Here is a 20,648-nt window from a genome sequence, read left to right as displayed (position 1 = left end):
CAATTATAAAATGATTACATTGCTTCCACCCCGTTTAATCTCTTCAGCCTAAAGAGCCCACCAAAGCATCAATTCCAAACTATGTAAAGACCTCAGATTTGGCTCCTCCAACACCCTAATCACAAACTTCTATCTACTCTAAGAATAATAAACCCAATTCACGAACTTTCTCCTTCTTCTTCGCCAGAGTTACATAGAAAAAGAAAATAAAAACTGATTTCCAACCCAATTCGAAAACCCAATGCCTTCGTTACCAAATCAAGAAACGTCAACGGAAACAAAACGGAGAACTTCCGTATGTATAGATCTTTCAATTGGGGCAAGACAAAGGGCACACTCAGATCCAACCACACCGCAATATTTATGAGCTAGAAGCCTAGAACTTGGGGAACGGAAGGCGCGAGGGTGACTGAGAGAAGCAGGAGAAGAGAACTCCGTTTGAGTGACATCGGTGAGGGATGGCACGAACGTCAAAGTTTGCAGTTTTGAGGAGTCACCTGGAGGTCAAAATCAGGCATGGTCTTCTCTTTGCATGTAGTGTGTATGAGGAGAAATTCCTAGGACCGGGGCGCAATTATAACCATTGATTAAGTAAGACTCGCGTGCGTGGGCTCACATAATTAACGATTGCGATCTATCCAGCTCCACTTGCAAAGATTGGCCACATTTGAGTGTGTCCACGTTTGAAGAGCAAATTCCATTTTTTAGTCAGCAAACTTCAATAGATTTTACAATTAGTCATGCATATTAGTGGACCTAAATCCGTTAGTGTATAAACTGAATTAATATTCCTTTGCAGTTAACGTACTCTCATTAAAATTTGAATAATTTCTTGAGAAATTGCTTACGCGACAATCACACGACATTAGCATACAGTCGAAGTCAGCTCAAAGTGAAAAGAAAATTAACATGGGGTATCCACTGAGACTCCATGACACATGGCGATCATGTCTGTATTTTCTACAAAAATTTGCTGAACTCCGATCAAAACACATTAATTGCAAATGTTGAAAATTCAATAGACTGGGGGTTAAAATCAAAGTGCAATGACCTCATCCTGAGATACATAAAACTTTATTATGAGGCTTTCAAAACAAAAGCTAGCTCGAAGTTTTGGTTTGCTAAGCTCCTGCCTCCCGGTTATGGTTTTAACTTGAAAATTAGTTTTTTAATGCTTCAACTCGTTTCGAGAATTCTCTTCCAGTTATCAAAGCTCTTTCAAAAGCTACAGATGAATTTTCAAGGTAAATTTTGGTCTGGGTCGCCGCAACCGGCCGAGCTTTGTTCAGGTATGTGCCAACCATCCCAGCACAACTTGGATGCCGATGTTTATGGAGTTTTGGTCATTGGAAACTTAGAGGGTTGGGTAAGGAACGAGGAACGTGACAAGACGAAGAATATGAGTCTTCTCTTCAGATAGTGAGAGCATTGCTATTGATATCACATGCTTCAAATTATTTCCATCGTCATAATGAAACGCCTAAAGTTTGTTCTGGTCTTAAGACGATGAGGACACGATCATATGTTTCGGTGATTTCTGTTTGGCTAGAATTTTTATTAGACACTGGCAACACATTTTGTATTCATCAAACAAGTTCTATCGTGATAAGAAATGAATGTACGAGAGAAGGAAAAATTTTGGCAAAAAAAGAGTGATCAAAGTGACATACTTTAGAAATAGCAGCTCTGCAGATCCATTCCCCATCAGAAAAAAACACAAATAGCACAAGTTGCACGATCAGAATTGGGATAGACTAGTTATGCTAAACCCTTATTGCGAAGTTCCTGCTTCACATATCAATCGCCCAGATCTGTTTCTCGATTTAATGCATACGAGGAAGCTGAATCTTATAGTCTTTTCTTCTCCAAACTGTCATTTTTTTTTGTTCCCAAACAGAGCATTTGCTTATTTAGGTTGAAGCTGAAAGAGATACTTGGCTTGACTGCAACATCACTCATCTCGAACTGTCTCGCGCAGCTTCAGCAACGCATAGCGATTCCTAGTGAAGCTGTAGAAAGAAACCAAGCACTTCTCTGAGTTAGAAAGCCTGGACAAAAGCTAGGATTTGCTAGGGGAAAAACATAAATTTTCAATAAAAAAGGAGACATGTAGGATTTATGTGAATCAACTTCCGCACACCGTTACTGTGTCATGTCAACTTCAGAAAACTACTATTCATACATTGAAAAGGCTTGATTATGGATATCAACTGAAAATAGCCGATAGTTGATTAATTTGTATTCGTCTAAATGAGCTTCATACCCATAAAAGAACTGAATATTTGAGACTGATCTTCTAAAATATCATAACAATTCTCAAGACTCTGCATCATGGGCCATATGCTAGTGCAGTAATCTGTGCAGATGAGGAATGATAATCAACTATTATCTCCTAACAGAAACGACTGCTTCTCTCCAGTTACACATTTTCAAAGTCCAATTCGGACAACCTTTATATGGCCTGACTTTCCCGCGCTTCGATTTGGGTCGGATTTCATCCATGTTCTCAAACTCGAGACAAATTTTAAAAAGTCGAGACAAATTTTAACAGAAATTACTAAAAGGTCTCTGCACTGCAGCGCACATGCTAGCTTGATACACATACAGGTGAGAAATGATAATCAACTATTGCCTTCTAATGAAAATGCATGATCGATGAACATGTCCGTTTGCACTAGCATATGCAAAACTAAATATTTAGGACAAAAGAGAGGTTAAGAAATTATCGTATCACCTGCGGTAGTTCATCTTGTTCACGTAAACCCAAAGCAAATAGCTTTTCCCTAATCTTTTGCAGTTGATTTGCAACACTACTGATACTCATCCGACTTCCAGTCACTTCATTGGAACAAGTGACTCCAATATTATATACCATAACCAAACACTCTTGAAATATGACATTGCTTTCAGAAAGACAATGCTGAGGACAATTGGGGTCAAGGGCACTCCCTCTTTCCAGAAGCAGAATGTGATCCGTAACTTCCAAGGCTCGTTCGGGCAAAGCTTCCGCAACAAAACTATGGAGAGTCAAATTGTCCCCGAATTTGTCATCGGTGGGACTCAATCCTGTGAACATCTCTAGTAAGAGGATGCCATAACTGTAGATATCGCCTTCTCTTGAGACCTCGCATCCCATTGCATATTCTGCCACACATTTAGATCATAGTGCAGATGATATTAGGAGTGCTTATCAACAAAAAGAATGTAGAGCTCATATCATTAGAAAAACTAAAGAGATTACCTGGTGGAGCATAACCAATTGTCCCTCTCAAGCCCATAGAGCTCATCTGCTTAGCTACGGTATCAAGGGATGATCCAAGGAGGAACTTAGCCAATCCAAAATCGCTCACATGCACGACCATCTCATCATCCAAGAGGATATTGCTTGGCTTTAGATCACAATGAATAATGGGGATATGGCACTGGTGATGAAGATAATCCAATGCATAAGCAACACTAGTAGCAATGTTTATCCTCCTCATGAAATTCAACTTTTTCCGAAGCTCAATCTCGTGAGATGAGGTTGAGTTTGGGTGTAGCCACCGTTCCACGCTTCCATTGTTCATGAAGTCATATACTATGGCTTTAAAATCATTTCCTTGATAATCAGCACCCGAGCAAATTGTCAATATCTTCAAAAGATTTCGATGTCTGATGTTCTTTAATGCCTTGCACTCAACTATGAAGCTCTTAAGTGCACCGTGACGAACTAAATCAAGCACCTTCACAGCAACAACAATCCCATTATCCTTGAGTATACCCCTGTAAACAGAACCAAAGCTTCCAACTCCGATCAAATTCATTGAAGAAAAATTATTGGTTGCTTTTAGGAGTGCTCCATAAGATATGTTCGGAGTTGAATCATCCATTGAACTAGAAACCGGTTCATTTAATTTCTTCTTTGACCAAAAATTATGTATAAAAGCAAGAATAACAACTACTAAAAGAACTCCGAATATAATAGAAGTGAACAGTATCACTACATTGATCTTTCCGCTCTTGGAGCTTTTGGAGATGCAGCTATGGAGGTTGAATTCTGGCAGTCCACCGCAAAGCTCATTGTTCCCAATAATAGCAGTAGCGGTAGCATTCTTAAAGACTCCTTCACGTGGTAGCATGCCTTCAAACTTATTGTACGATAAATTCAAATGTTTTAAGGAACGAAACACCGATAAGAATTCTGGAATCTGACCCGACAAATTGTTGCATGACAGATCTAGTTCTTCAATGCCTCCCAACGATCTGATTGATTGCGGGATTGACCCATGGAAGAAGTTGCCCCCCAACTTTAGTGATGTCAATGAAGTGCAGTCACCTAAACTACTTGGGATTTCACCAACCAACAAATTGTTCGAGATGTCCAACGCAGTCAAAGTTCTCATGTTGCCAACTTCTGTGGGTAGAACCCCAGTCAGATGGTTATGAGACAAGTCCAACATGATCGCTAATGACGAGAGACCGATGAGTTGTGGGGGTATAGCACCACTGAGATTGTTATTTGATAGATCGAGCCGTTGAAGAGACTGGCAGTTAGATAGGTGCGACGGAATTCTCCCATGAAAGTTGTTCCCAGAAAGGAGTAGTAAAATCAACTTGGTTAGATTTCCCAAAGATGATGGTATAGTCCCTACCAGGTTGTTATCACCTAGCTGAAGTATCGCTAGATTTTGTAGATTCCCCAAATTTAAGGGGATGACACCTGAAAATTGATTGTGATTCATAACTAATATTTCCAGGTTGACCAAATTCCCGATTTCTTCTGGAATCTTACTAGATATTTGATTGTCCATTACAATAAGTTTTGTGAGAGTGGTGGATAAATTACCTATGCATTTAGGTAATACCCCACCAAACTCGTTCTCGTGAATAAGCACGTCGTCTAACTTGGTGCTATTAGTCAACGAGCAAAGGAAGCTCAAATCTTCAGGCCTTCCCCTTCCAAGCTGATTTTTATAGATGCGAAAGCAACGAAGCTTATACAAATTTTCCAAAGAAGGTACTTTCCCAGAAAATCTGTTCATATCAAGTTGAAGCACTGCTAGCTTCGTGCAATTTGATACCGATGGAGGAATCGGCCCCTCCAATTGGTTCTCGAAAACACTTAAAAAATCAAGGTCTAGGAGTTTGAGGCATATGCCTGCAGGAAGAGTCCCATGTATCATGTTGCCTCCAACATCAAAGACAGTGAGCGAAGAGAGATTGAGTAGCGAAGATGGAATTGTACCTGACAATTTGTTTATTCCCAAGCCAATCCGTTGCAAGTTTGTCAGGTGGCCTAGAAATTGGGGAATGCTCCCGCCCAAGTTGTTCCGGGTTAAAATAAGACTCTCTAGTGAAGACAAGTTCCCAATGGAGAAAGGCACACTCCCGGTCAAACTATTAACAGACAATGTGACCATTCGTAGGTTCGACGGTGAACCGAGCTCTCCAGGAATCTCTCCAGTTAGTTGGTTGAATTGAAGAATGAGTTTGACAAGGTTAGAGCAACCCGATATGTTTTTGGGAATTTCACCGACCAATGAATTGTTGTCTAGTCGTAAGACACGAAGGCGGTGCAATTGGCCGACTTGCGGAGGGATTTCATGATAGAGACTGTTGTTTTGGAGAAACATTTCCCTTACAAAACTGAGATTCCCAATATGAGGAGAGATTGATCCGGAAAGTGCTTGTGATGACAAGTCCAACACTGTGACTCTCCGGTGCCTCCGACCACACGTAACGCCATACCACTGGCAAAATTCAGTGCTATTGTTCCAAGAGTTGAGCACACCAAAAGGATCTCCGGCTATACTGGCCTTAAATTCGAGCAGTGCCAGTCTGTCTATTTCATTGGTGGTGGACAAGACTTGGTTAAAGCACAATGTAAGAACAATACCAAGAAGCAAATGGCATGATTGACGCTCCACAAAACTCATGCTTACGAGTTTCATAACTCAAAGCCCAAGGAAGCAAGCAAATATGAAAGCAAGGCAAGAAGAAACAAGAGGCAGGATTGGTGCTAATGGAAACTGTGAAGAGATTTATATGAATGTGTCGATTTCTCTAAACTGCTTTTCGAGGCGACTCAGTAGTCATGGAACCGCTTTTTTTTTTCTTTTCCTCTTTTTTTTTACTCAGTGGTAATTAAAGCGCTTTGTCTTTTTGATACGTATCGTGGGGTGGAATTCTTCCTTTTCTTCCCTTTTTTCTTTACACAGTAGTTTCTTGCCCACTTGCCCTGACTAAAAAACAAAACAAAAAAGAAAAAGCTCCGCCCCCTTGCAAATTGAAGAGAAATTCCTCGCTCGCTTAATAATTAATATCTAAAAAATGATGGAACAAGGGCTGGCAATTTGAGCCTTACCAATAATGCCAATGTTCTTGGTATCGTCCAAAAATCTATCAATTATATGCATAAACCATGGATCCGTGAGTCCCACAAATTTCGAAATTGATGATTGCACGCGGTTCATGAAATCCGGGTGAGAGTATGCCCCATATTAAAAGTGGAGATGTGTGAGAATCCTGACTTGTCGGGATTAAAATGGAGACCGCTGCTTTATGACATAAAATGGAGACTCAAAAGGTCACCGCTTTGATACATCCCAAAGTTATTACAAAAAAATTAACCTTGCATTATGAGATAGCGTTATTCCAACGAATCTCTGTGCACCATTGCCAAAGCAGAGGCAAAATCCTTCCATTAGAAGCGGTTCCTGTTGATTAAATTATGCTATGATCTCCACTACCTATGTAAAGTACCTCGCATACAGCAAACAGAACCCACTCATATTCGAAAGAAGCACGACACAACCAGAAGCCACCCACAAGCACCCTCAGCATCAAATCGTTCTTTCCACATTTCTCTTCATTGGTCATCGTCATTCATCATTAATTTGGTGGAGACAGACATATAGCATGTGAAAAAGTCAATTTGAGTCGATAAAAAACTACATAATTATGGCATTGTAAAATGTATAATCCTAATTGTCACTTACATTTTTTACTTGTTGAAATGAGCAAACCCCCATTACATTTAGAAAAAAAGAATTTAAGAACGGAAAATACATACCTCAACCTTAATCTTTACTTTCATCATAATCCATGGAAATAGTAATGAAAATTCAGTTATTTATAAAATACAAAATATGAAGAAAATATATCAAAAAAGTGTATTTACTCTTATTATACCTTGGGACCTTGCAAAGGATTTTTTTTTTTTAATATCATCTTTTTAAACAGATTAGCAACTCGGAACTTTTTAAGAACATTCATTATCAGTGGTTGGATACTGTCAAATAGAATTTCAAAGAAATTGATTTATGCAATTTCATTGCAACAGTTGTCATCGCAAGCCTCCTTCCTGCATTTGTAAAACATTGTTAATGTCAGAACGTAAATGGACAAACTTCTCTATAACTTAATTAGTAAAAATAATCATTATGAAGGAAGAGAAAACTTTACCATGATTTCTTCAAATGGCTCCGTGACGTTCTTATTTTTAATCTTAAATTACGAATTTAATAGCTTGTGGGCTACTTCGGGACGTATACTATTACAAAAGATTATAAAAAAAAATAAAATAAAAAAGATAGCGTGCCACACACCAAGGTCTACTTTTTAACTTTCTCGGTCTTTAAAGCCAATGTGAACCTCGACCCAAAAATATAAAAAAAGTCAATGTGAAACGGAGAAATTATAGAAAAGTTGGAGTCTAAAATCAAACGAAAGAGACTTCCAGCTTTTGGCGTGGTCGTCACTTGTCAGAATGGAGTCATTTGGATGTGGGATTCACAAAGGACTCCTGTGTCTTTTGACTTATGAGAAGCAACACCGTATGCGGTCCGGCTAATTTATTTTCCTTGGGGAATTCACATTAGTTTATGAGGTATAATTTCTCAATTTCTCTCGAACCAGATAAAATATTGTTTTTAATAGACAAGGAGAGATATGAACGTTATGCGTCATCATCGTAGATTATATTGTTCACTTATTGTGAAATTTGGATCGAGCTCCTCGGAAAAAACTGGCCCCTACAGCCTTTCTACAATGCCTTGGGCTGCCCAAGGCAAAATTATTAAACTCATCACGATAGGTTGAATGATTGATGATGATCGTTAGATATTTATTGACAACCATTATCAGTTATTGGATCAACGGTGGCGTTTGTTTTATCCCGATAACTTTGTTGTGAATTAGCCCACAACATGGCAAAAATGCCCATAAATATTTTACATTCTGTGAGATAAAATGAAAGCTCGCTTTTCTTATTTTCATTCGGATGTTGTTTCCAATCATCTCCTTTTCCCATCGTTGTTTTCTTTCTCTTACACGACAATGAAGGCAGAAATTTTGACAATTCTCACGGAATAAGAGTCGAGCCCTCGCTAGATCCACGAGGGCTGCCCTTGCTCGGGCCGCAAGGATCAAACCCTTGCCTGTGGCCAATCGCCGGCCATAGGCAAAAGGAAAAGAAAAGATAAAAAAAGGAAAAAATCAGAAGATTTTTTAAAAAATGCAATAATTGTTCAGCTCAATGCTGGCCACTCCACGTAGAATGGCCAGCGGCCAGCCGGTGTCCAAATTAGCGATTTCCGGCCAAAATTGGCTATAATGACTAAATTGACAAATCGTCGAAAAGTTTAGAAATAAATTGGCACAATTGAAAGGTTTATGATTAAATTGCCAAACCGTCAAAATGTTTATAACTAAATTGGCACAATTGAAAGGATTAAAACTAAATTAGCCACCGCAAAATAGGTTTAGAACTTTTTAGATAATTATCCCAACTATGTAATATTATGGCTCAACCATAAAACTCTAATCAACCTAACTTCCTTATTATATTTTTATAGACCCTCAATGAATCGTTGATGCTTTCAATTGCCGGAGTAGATCATCCCTCGCCGATGTTCCTGATTATTCTTGGTTTGAGAGAGAGAGAGATTATCTGGTGAAGCATAACCAATTGTCTCTCTAAGCCTCACTAAGCTCATTTGATTAGCGAGAAGAGAACTAGGAACTAGACCGGACTACGTCGATGGAAGTTTGCCGGAACTTCATGGACCACTCGACCTGCATTTCTTGTTGGTTTTAAGTACCTGAAGACGGCCTCCTCTTGCTACTTGACACTTTCACGAAAGTTTATTGGATAAAGTCAATTTATAAATGACAACGGACAGAACCAATAAAGGCGCGCGATGTGAGATGACACGACGGTGTAGGAAGTGGATCATCAAAGCTCTCATACATGCAAGAGACTACTGTCGTTGGAAATCAAGGATTATCACTCCAGGGATTTTAACCGGTCTTTGGTGACAGTGGTTTTGGATAACGAAAGAGAAACCAAAGGTTATCATGCCTTGCATTACTTCCTAAATCATTAGGCAAATGCCTTTGGCGCCCAGTCCATCTGTATAACTCCAAGCAAGCAATCAGTCAGATCTCAAATGATAAAATGATAGAACCTTATGCCTCGTTCGGTAAAAAGCATTGAATCTGATTCCTATTCGGCGTAACTTTCAGGAAGCTATAGTTGGATTGAGAGAGAGAGAAGATATGAAGCAGAAGCTAAAGCAAGCGGGTGAATGTGAATGTCTTGCATTATGCAGATCAGCTGCTATTTCTCACGCTCAACAGTATGCTTTTCTAGATACTCATATTGATATAGCATACAACAATTTGCACTACCAGGCAATAGCATTATGACTATCTGTCCCTTACTATTTCCTTCCTATGTGTTTGCCGAATGTCTGATTTTGGTAAGACAGACTAGGTAACTAAAATATATTAACTGCTCCGCAGCATACTAATTCTCTAATGTATGACTTTCTAACACAACTCAGACGTATGTCTTAACAATCTCCCCCTCATGTATGAGTACATTGAGAGTGGCCACCAATCAACCCCAACTCCAAGACATTGGAGAAATCACCAAGAAAGAACCCAAGTCCGAGCCCGTTAAACCCACCTTCACTTAAAAACTTAAGCCAATGAATTATAAGCCAACTCAGATATATTAACGACTCCACATCACAACAATTCTCTGATATGGAACCTTTTTTAACACAACTCACACGTGCATTTAAGTTGTTGGAAACATAGGCATGGCCAAGGAGGGTGCGAAAAATGCTCAACGGGAAGGCTCTGGCTTAGTATTGGCTATTGAGTGAGAGGTGGCTCAACAGACAGAATTGTGACAATTTCATCAGCGACAAGGTGAATTTTGTTTATTATCACTGCGCTGGTCATATTTCCACTTCGATTATGTATTCACTCCACCTTCACTTGCATTGGTCATTAAAATCTATCAGTCTTCAAAATAAACATCAACATTAGGCCGTCTCAGTTTCCATGTATTCTCTGAGAAACTATACATCATTATTGACTATGATACACACAAGGAAGAGACAAAAGTAACACAATCACCAATATGACATAACACAAATCTCTATGCATACTGGTCAATATCACTAGAGACATGAAAAACATTCACAGAGATCGAAACAACAATCGATGCATCCAAAACAAGCGAGGCCAGTGCAGAGTTGCGAAAGAACGACTGCGCACCGGTCATTCACATAGGAGCAAGTTTGGATGAAGCACATGCAACAGATACGATCCAGCAGCATGCTGCAACAGTTCGAAGCTGCCTTGACCAAGACACCCGCACCATCGGATGGCTTTTCTTCAAATCCTGGTGGAATATTTTTCACTGTTGCAGTCAAGTTACCGAAGCCTTTACCCAAACTTCCCAGCAAAATTACCCTCTGGCCCTTCAAGTCCAGCATCTTATTGAAGTTCACTTTTTCAGGCACCTGTTTTAAAGCGAAGATAATGACCTTATGTTGATGAAGAGAAGCAGAGATTTGAAATCAGCTTCATCACTTCTGATATATTCCAAAGTTAGCTACATATGAGTACATAAACGGGATTGGAGAATCTCAAGGTGCATTTGGTTAAGACAATGTTCAGTTCTTATTTTCACTATAAATGTTTAAAAATGTGTATGTATATCTAATGATTTTCTTCTATTTAATTTTCACTTTTAGAACATGTCTGGTACTATTAACGGAATATCTTGTCTGTTTCTTGTCCTATTTAGGATTTAACATCTAGTCTTTCCTGAAATTTCAATTTCCTTCCTCTTCCCTTGCAAACCAATGAAAACAACATTGTGTTGCCTTATTTCAAAAGCAGGGGAAGATTCATTTTGACCACTTTCTGTTGTCATTAGAAATGAAAACTGCAAAACTAGATGCAGTCTAAGTTTTCCAGATGAAACCAAAAACCACTCTGTAAATATATAATAAAAGTACAGAGGTAAAAGGATACACAACAGACAGACTATAGAAACAAATGTTAAAACTTAGGAGTTCTGCAGGAGTCATACTTATTTAAATCAGGTATAGCAAAAACAGTTTTTTTTGGGCCTGATGCGGTATTTGTATAAGCCTATAGGACAATGGTAGAAACTACTAGGTCATATAGTGCTTAATCATACCTCTAGTATAAAATCAGATGTTATTTTCTCACGAACAGTTTCGAGTAAGATCATGCACGTATACTCCGATGGAACCCGCGATTGTATGCTCGTTCTTGCAACCTATAATTAGACAGCACATGAAAATGTAAGTAAGCTGAAAGTAACAGTAGAATGAAAATGGTCATGATGCCAATCCATAGTTGCTGCCACGCTGCAACATACCATGCGCTTACATTATGAATTAACCAATTGAGAGGCCAATTCAGAAAATTTCTGTATGACTAGATGTTATTAACTAAACTGTCTTAGCAGGAATTCTGGGTATAACATGTGTTAATAAATAACAATTGATTTTTCTGGTTAGAATGATTTCATCTCGAAAAGGTAAATTTGTCTAAGAAACCTTTTTTGGAAAGATGTCCCCTTCCTGCAAAGTGTCATCCAGTCAAGCCCTTGGGAAACTCACATGAATGATACTACTATAACATCTAGATTAAATCCTTCCATGCTATAACAAATTTTATGTAGTTCAATGAGGTTAGAAACGAACCTTCTCTGCAAGCTGTATACTCTTATGAAACCAAGCCTGTGCTGTGAGGTCATCAATTTGTCTCTTTGCAAGTATCTGACAGAATATTCAACAAAGAACTCAAAAAAGTGAATGTCATTCTGACATCTCCAATAATATACATTCACTAAACTAGATTGATTTCAGGTGAAGCTTGGAGGCATAAGAGGACCAATATAAATATAATAAAACTCCCTATTTGAGGCATCATCAACAAAATTTCTGCCGCGTTTTCGTTAGGAGAAAGCAATCTGAAAAAATATGGATTGTAATAGAAAAAAAGGCATCATGGTGAGCTTTGCATCAAATAGGTCATTACTCATTAATCAAGAATGTTAGACTTTCAGTTTGAAGTGTAAGTGAGGCTGACAGCATCCTCTAGAAACTCCATAGCAAACTTAAGAATTTGCAAGATATTCATTCATCCAAGAGTATGTATTTAAGATCAAACATTACTCTGTCAACAGGGACATCCTTCACATGTTGCACTTTCAGATCTATCGTGCAGACGCTCCTATCTGCCAGAACACCACTAACTCTTGCAAGCTCTGCAAATTTGCCAGAAAATCTGCCCGATACAATTAATGGACTTCCCGATGAAAGGTCTGGAATTTGAGAGGGATATATCTGTCAATAGAATGGAAAGCACCATATGGTCACTCTGTCAGGGATGCATCTTATCTTAAATGAGTAACTTGTGATTCAATGAGAATAGAGAATTGCAATTCCCAAGATTATCACTCCTCAAAAGCATTCATATCTGTTGGTGATTGGAATTTGGAATTGAATAGTTGCTTGGAGACGAAATTATTACCTCAAGTGAATCAAGATTTTCCAGAGCGTCCACGGCAATATCAGCCATCATGATTGACAATGCATTAGCAAGCCACCTTTGCATTCTAAGTTCAACTAACTCTGCTTATGTGAAAAGGACCAGAAAAAACAAAGACAAGATTAGATTTTTTGCCTTCAGAGAACTTCACAATTTTAATACCCATAGATCTTTATTTGGACTGAGCAGAGATTGGAGAATCCTAACACCCTTTAGACAAGCTCTATTATTGCCCTTCTGGATTAAAACAACCTCATGTCAGAAATCATGTAGGTAAAAAGTCCATCCAAGTCTATTGTTCTAGAGCCGGATGGTCATCAACTTCTCCATTTTCAGATATGAACACTTTTTCCACATAAGATAGTTCCCAACCCCACTAACATTAGCTGATACAACTGAATTGTTTCAAAGGTATATTAACCCGTAAGAAACTTTATACACTTTGAAACAAAATAAAAAAACCAGTTACCTGCATCATAGGCAGCATCATGATAGCCCCTTCCAATTTGAGAAAGCATCTGGAGAAAGTAATTGTTGCAGTATGCACCTGGAAAGAAAATCAGTTCGCAATAATTAGCATAAATTGGTACACCCCTCTTATATGGTTCCACCGCAGTATGTCTTTGACAACAAATTGCCACATAACACAAAGCCTAACCTCACAATCATAATGGTTTTCTAGGTTCATATTATAGATCTAAATTCAAGCAGTACATATATAACATGGCAATAGCTTCATCAAAAATTCTTTGGCAGACAATTTCTGATAAAGTCAATTAATATAAAAGCTCTCCTCTTGATGTAGTCACCCCATAGATTATTTAAGGCAAAAGGACACTATAAGTGCCATAAGTTGTGTACGGAGATCACTTTGGTGCCATAACTTTTTTTCGGATCACTTTGGTGCCAACTTTTTTGAAAAACGATCACTTTAGTGCCAATGCTGACATGGCCGCCGGAAATCTGACGTGGCTCTTTTTTTTATTAATTTCCGATGCTGACATGGCTCACTGGAAATCTGACGTGGCTCTTTTTTTGGCCGGAGTCACTAAAGTGATCTCTTTTCCTCCGATTTGGCACCAAAGTGATCCGAAAAAAAATTATGGCACCAAAGTGATCCCGTACACAACTTATGGCACTTATAGTGTCCTTTTGCCGATTATTTAAAGTACTATGATATAGCTCAAAATTGACAATTTTCAATTTCATGTATGTCTGACTTAATGACTGCACCTCATACAAGGAAGCACACTGAAGTTATTGTCCTTTATGGGTAAGTATGAACTGATTCTCTTAATGACAGTTATCATTATATGTTGCTCCTCTGATTACATAGTTTGACTGCCAAGTGATGAATGAATTGTCATTGAAAGATAAAAAGTAGTGGTATGCTTGCGATGTTCCCACAAATGAATGCACTCCAAATCCTACATTCATCAGGTTTCTTGCTTGCATAATTACATAAGCACTTATATTCCTTTTGCTGTAGTGCTTCACACAACGCTAATCTAGAAACTTGAGAGCTGCAACCAATGCTTTATATGTCGCCCAATGCAAAAGTGATCAACTTTGATACTCTTTTGTACTTTATTAAAGATCTCTTACCTATTCCAAAGGTGCATATGCGAGGACAAATTGGTAGTCCACTTGAGCAATGATCTTTCACTTTATTGCAGATCTCCCGCTCATTTTCAACAGCCCCATCGGTGACTAGGATAATGAATGGTATCGAACCAGTGGTTTCCGCCAACAAGTTCATTGCCTGCGATTGAGTAGATAAGTCAGTATGGTAGGGAAGTATTCTAAACTAGTATGTGAAAGTGACAAGCCAACTATAAAGCGAGAACGGCATTAAAGTTCTTCATATATTTAGAATTCAAGCACCTTCCAGTGGCAACAGATGTACATGTTCAAACCTGTTCTAGAGGAAACAAGATGTCTGTGCCACCATTAGCTATAAAGTTGGCACTAATCCATTGGGTCGCATTTGAGATCGCCTCTGGTGTTGCTGACTCCATCAACGAGGAGAATAAGTGAACCTCATTGTTGAAAGCTATTATGTTGAAAGAATCCTGCTGTGTGAGCCTTGAAAGCGATTCCAATATTACGTTCTTTACATTCATCAGCAGGTTTTCCATGCTCGCACTTATATCAATCACATACACAACTTCTTTTGAATATACCTGTCAAATGACTACATAGGACTTAGTAAACCAACAATACTAATGCATAGATGTTCACGAAGAGGAGGTCGGAATACTGCAGGTTCTTTACATAGCATGCTCCAGCTTGCATGGAATCAAACGAGGAACCACTACTTCATGCAGACGAAACTTTAAATTCTTAATATTGACAGTAAGTACAAGAATCAGTCGCTGGTCACCTTTTATATTATCCTTTCAAATACGTTTTAATGACTATTAGGTTTTTCTTACATTTCTTATTAATGTTTTTAACTCGGCATTTTCACCATGTTCCTAAATGAGTGAAAAGGCAAGTCGTAGCTTTCACTATCACAACCAGCATAGGAGACCGACAGCAAGTTTATTCATTATGACATTGAACACCAACTAGATTGGGAATGAAAGTAATATTCCTAACACATATCCAAGCATAGGTATATTAAATAGAAGTAAATAGAAAAAACCTAACTAACCTTGCCACTCTGGTTTTTTCCAGGGTAAAGATACAAGCAGAAGAGGTCTCGTTGATCAGTATCATGAAGAGATGGAGATTGCAAGAGCACACCCCCTGATATGTTCGTCGTTGAAACCTTTAGGCATGGGGAAGATGATGAGAGATAAGAACACTTGCATATCAAAATAGTTAATCATGGTAAAGTATGGACCAGACATCTTTACATCAGACTTGGTAATATTAATTCCCACACGCCTTGTTATTTTGAGGTCCTATATAGTAGTAGTTAAGAGAGAGAAAATAGAGGATCATACGGAATAAGAAAATTTGAAGTCCTGACTCGACCATGTTGGAGCTTCTGCTTCATACAAGCAACTTAATTTACCAGCCTCGCGCCGCAAGTCCTATAAAGTCACAGTAATATCCTTATTCCAGCTTTTGCTTGGGAATCTCAGAGCGTAAGAAAATTTATGGGACTCACCTTCAGCGGGTGGCTAATATGATTATGTAGCAGTTCTATGACAGTACCAGAGTTCACATTCAACAGCACCTTTTCTTTCTTAGGCATCTTCCTAACGACAGGATTGACATACGAAGGAAAGGTAAAAGGTATCCTTAAGCAAAACTGGTATCCTTGATATGTTAACTTCTGAGACCAATTTGCCTTCACTGATATGGTTGACCCTCCAACAACCTACAAAGTTAAGATGGTTGGAATATATTAGTTTCACCATGGTTTAAAATAGAAGACCAACCTGATGCTGGAAATCAATATCTTGAGTGGGATGGTGGAGAAAGATATAAGAGGCTACCTGTGGAACTTTAAACATGAAAGTCTGGGAATTCAAAAAGTTCCCCTCTTTAGCTTTTGCCACTTCGGCACTCATATCTTCCATGTCTTCCACAATGATCAGTTGACTGTTGTATGATCTTCCAGCAACATCTACCTCGATACCTAGAAGCAAACCCTGTTAGCCAAATCATGCTTCTTTTGAGAACATAATTAAGAAAAGAAGGGGTAAAAGAAAGTTTAGATGTGTACAAGTTTAGCACAATCATATAATTGGAAGATACCATCAGCACCATAGAATGCAGAAGTGGTAAATTTAGTTCTGTTATTCAATGTGCTTATATGATGCCACAAAAAAAAAATTATTTGCTAGCTAGGTATAACACAAGGTATCAAGGTTGAACTTTTATTAGCAGTTCCAAGTGGTTGCCAAGACATTGTCAGGAAAAAAATCCAAGAAGTGAAAATGGTGATAGACAATGGAAAACATTTGAAGTATGATTACAATAATTTCACCACAAAGAAATTGTAAAGAAGGGATAGCTTCTCCTCTCACGAGGACGGTTACGATCCGAGAAAAAGGTGTCTCGGCAGTAGTCAAGGAGGTTCTGTCTTTGTTCCTTTAATTTCCAATGTAATTGCAATGTTCACAGATGATCGGCACTTGTTTTAGACTACTATAGATGGCCCTTGGAATAAAAGAAGGATCATTGAGCATCCTTGCATCTGAATCTAATGTACTTTGCTAATGATGATGTAGAAAAGTAATTTTCCTGTTTTTAGTAACGTCGTGTATATGGTAAACTGCAATGGAACCAATTAATACAAACAAAACATCGGAATAGGTAAACACTGATCCTCTAGGACCATTTCTCCGCATGGATGTGAAGAAGTGATCCATCAGCTCATGCTTACTCATTTTGCCTAATCCCTGTCTAAGCTTGCTTGACAGTAAATTATCTTCTAAATTGGGAACAACAGATATGCAATCATCACGTCCTGATACCAAAGTTCCTTTCCCCGTTTTCTTCTTTAGTCCGTTCATCAAAATTTCTCCCAACAACTTGCCTCAATCTTCTGACTGCTTGTCTAGTCAACGGTTCCAAGAACCAAGGCAGCTTGGACTCCAACACATACTAATAGAAAGCACTGAGCAGCGTGCACATGGACGTGCTCTCAGATGCTAATTAACTTACATGATATAATAGACATATTCTGTATGAATTCATCCATTCCATATATATTTTCTAAATCACTGCCAACCAACCCGGAATCCGACCAAATTCGTTAAGAAAAAAGAAACCTATCATTTTCACGTGAAGGTATTAGATAAATAACTCATAAGCTAACAGCCGGCAGTAACAGAGGTCAGCTCTAGGAAAGCTGCCGGTGGCTACATGCCTGCCCTCGCCACCCAGATGGTCGGTGCAACTATGAACTACTCTTATTTTCTAGTCTATGAAATTTTCATGAAAAAAATTCTTATTTTTTCTCCGTCCAAATCTGACTTCCGTGTTCCCATTAATCGTTAACCCCCAGTTTATTCACAATTTCCATCTGTCGTAATCTTTCCATTATTCGCAGCAAAAGGAGTATGAAAACCTCAAACGAATTTGTCTCGGCATGGCTCCAAAACCAAATTGCACAAGCAAGTATCCAAACACACGACCAAAACACATGCACGCTTCCAAAAAAAATCCTTTGAAAAAAGTGAAGATGAACCCACTAAACTCGATCGTGACAGGTCACTAATGTATGAGAACATGTATGAACAGTGGAAATAAAGTCAAGATTATATGAAAAATAGCTCAGTGAAGAAACAACGAGAGATGGCACAATAAGGATAAACGAAGATATCATTCTAAAGCTGACCGACAAATTCACAAGGAAAAGAGAAAAAGTTTGGAGGAGGCATGAAACTTTTGCATAACGAGCTCGTCACATTTTCAGACATGAGAAAGCAATTTCTTTTAGCAAAATCGATCCGAGCTATCTACCTGCTCTCCCATCGGTATCGCGACTAGACAATCGCACCTCCTGCTCGCCATGATGCAGTGCACGCGCCACCGCCCCGCGAGGCTCACGAACGCCGTGTCCAGGTGGCAATCCACCTCCATCGCGGCCTCGTGCATCTGAAGCGGCACCAGCGCCGGCGGATCGCACCGTCCGTGCACGTACGGCTGGTAGCTCGGCACGTCCGGGTTGTCCACCGCGGTCGGGTCCGGCACCACGGCGTAGACCATCGGCGCTGTCGGGAGGTAGCCGTCCGGCGACCTCGACATGGCCGGCGGGTCCGGGGCCGGGGCCGCGGGGGCGCCCTTGCCGTAGTAAATCCGCTTGGAGAGCATGAGGCCGTAGTCGACGGCGCTGGCGAACTTGCTCGCCATGTCGCCGGCCGGAAAGGGAAGGTGGAGGAGAGCCGGTGAAGGGGGGAAGACAGAAGCGATGGCGATTGTATACAGATGGAAGTATGGGGATTTATAGCTGTGGTCCGGTCAGACAGGACAGAAGTGACGGCGAGGTTTTGGCTTTGGCGTTTGGGATTTTGACACGCAGTTGAAGAGTGAAGAAGACGACAGGTTGAGGTTGAGAGCTCGGGGACTGCTGCGTTTGTTTATGGCGTTCCGGCACGTAAGAACATCACACGTGGACCCCAACTGATAATTTTCGGAAAAAGACCAGTAACTATTATTTCGGACAAACGAATTGGGTGATTAAGGGAGCAATAATAGTTCGCATTTTTTTTTCCTGAATTATGTGTAATTCACGTTGTGAAAAGCAAAATATACTTAAGACTGCCTAATAAGTGGCTCGATAATATTAAGTGATATGATCTCGATGTGAGCACCTTTATTTTTTTATTATAATATAATTAAGTAATTTCGGTTACTTTTAAGGTATGTTCGAATTGCTGTCGAACCGACCAAAAAGTCTCTTTTAATATTTCCAGTCTATTGGCGAAAAATCATTCCGTTAAAATACAAGAGTACCATTTTAATATTCAAAACTTAACAAAGGATTTGAGTTGCCTTCTCGGTGACATCATGTGTATATATGGTAATTGCTATAAGAAGTTATGGGTGTTCAATGTCAAGCGATTATAGGTGAATAAAATAAGAGTTTTAAGCTCCTAAAAATTCTAAGAGAATATAAAATATCATGTGTGAATTACAACCACGATTGCTAAAGTTTCTTCGGAAATGGGCTGTAGACTCTCCCCTCCAAAGCGGCCAAACCCAATCTCTTGAATTCTACGTTAAATGATTATGCCATTCTCTTTTTTGCTTTCCTTTAACTATGTTTACTTTCATCATTTTTTTTCTTTTTATACACAATTTTATATAATAAAAAAATCTCTTAATTAGTCCATCCGATAAATGATTTTGATAGGAAACTTTTATTTAATCATTTCAGATCACGTTTTTTTTATTTAAGTGAAATACTTTTTTTTTTGTGTCAGAAGTGAAATACTAGTAAAGTAATCAATTATGGGTACTTTTGTCACAGTCGAAGATGTCCTTTCCTATATATAATAACAATAATAATAAAGTATTAATAATACTATTATTATTCTAATAAAGTGCGTGTGGCTATGAATGGATTGTAGCGGGGAACTGGGGATTGTGTTTGGTGAGGGCGTTCGTATCTGGACCGGCGCTATATCCCCCACGCAGAGCATGATTAAGCGAACAAGTTAGGCACATGTTTTGAAGTTATGTTAAGCTAGCAACATTCTTTTCTTGGGATAAGCCGTTACTGTTGCCTTAAGTCAGGTATAACCCCTCTCCTAATGTCTACATGGGCCCATTAAGGAAAGGTTCCTAAGCAAAAATTAGCAACGTATCAATTCCACGATTAACAAAGATAGGATCATATGAGGAGATGAGGGCACCTGGTTGGACGCATAGCTGCCGCAGCTTTGAGTTTGACTTTCAATTGAGCGACTTTCAATTGAGCATTGCTGCTAGGGATAATGATACGTATAATTTCTAAACTTTAATTCAATATGCAATATGATTCATAAACTTTATCATTGAATATTTTAATATAGTACAGGGGGACTAGATTAAATATATATCAAAAGCGCAGAAATCATATTGAACAAATTAATAGTTCAACATTATATATTAGGCTAAAGTTGAAAGATCCCATTAAGCAAATTTAAAGTTCAGGAATTACATTACATATTAGGCTAAAGTTCCGATATAATTTATGTCAATTACCCTTACTGTTGATGGACTTTGATAATTCTTTATGAGTATGCTTGACTCGCATGAGACTGGTTAATTACATTTGGTTAATTAAATACGCGATAATCATATCAATCCCGCGTCAGGGAGAATATGTTGACCGGTGG

At 38.9% G+C, this 20,648-nt stretch overlaps 2 protein-coding genes and 1 long non-coding RNA gene across 4 annotated transcripts; all 3 read right to left on the bottom strand.

The window, feature by feature from the left end:
- Nucleotides 1-1,670: 1,670 nt before the first annotated feature.
- LOC115689617 (uncharacterized) lies at nt 1,671-2,807 on the bottom strand. The gene is made up of 2 exons (XR_008815539.1): nt 2,735-2,807; nt 1,671-2,009 (listed from the first exon to the last, which is right to left on the bottom strand). It is a non-coding gene; the product is annotated as an uncharacterized LOC115689617 (long non-coding RNA).
- A 348-nt stretch (nt 2,808-3,155) lies between these two features.
- Nucleotides 3,156-5,915, bottom strand: LOC115689616 (probable LRR receptor-like serine/threonine-protein kinase At3g47570). The gene has a single exon (XM_056307194.1). The coding sequence runs from the start codon at nt 5,913-5,915 to the stop codon at nt 3,156-3,158; it is 2,760 nt and encodes a 919-aa protein (XP_056163169.1).
- A 4,398-nt stretch (nt 5,916-10,313) lies between these two features.
- Nucleotides 10,314-18,813, bottom strand: LOC130136832 (uncharacterized). Of its 2 annotated transcripts, XM_056307215.1 has the most exons (13): nt 18,289-18,812; nt 16,314-16,469; nt 15,983-16,195; nt 15,816-15,905; nt 15,521-15,637; nt 14,781-15,047; nt 14,470-14,626; nt 13,334-13,411; nt 12,847-12,947; nt 12,489-12,659; nt 12,015-12,089; nt 11,483-11,584; nt 10,314-10,796 (listed from the first exon to the last, which is right to left on the bottom strand). In XM_056307215.1, exons 1-13 carry the CDS (start codon nt 18,676-18,678, stop codon nt 10,452-10,454), a joined length of 2,262 nt encoding a protein of 753 aa, XP_056163190.1. In that variant the 5' UTR covers nt 18,679-18,812; the 3' UTR covers nt 10,314-10,451. The 2 variants fall into 2 exon arrangements, with proteins under 2 accessions (XP_056163190.1, XP_056163191.1); XM_056307216.1 differs by lacking the exon at nt 15,816-15,905 and having other exon boundaries at nt 18,289-18,813.
- Nucleotides 18,814-20,648: the final 1,835 nt, after the last annotated feature.

The sequence above is a fragment of the Syzygium oleosum genome, unplaced genomic scaffold, assembly GCF_021117445.2.
Source record: "Syzygium oleosum isolate NSW1041296 unplaced genomic scaffold, Sole_v2.1 Sole_v2.51, whole genome shotgun sequence".
Taxonomy (NCBI): domain Eukaryota; kingdom Viridiplantae; phylum Streptophyta; class Magnoliopsida; order Myrtales; family Myrtaceae; genus Syzygium; species Syzygium oleosum.
The sequence above is the reverse complement of the archived record's forward strand: the minus strand, read 5'-3'. Positions and strand labels throughout refer to the sequence as shown.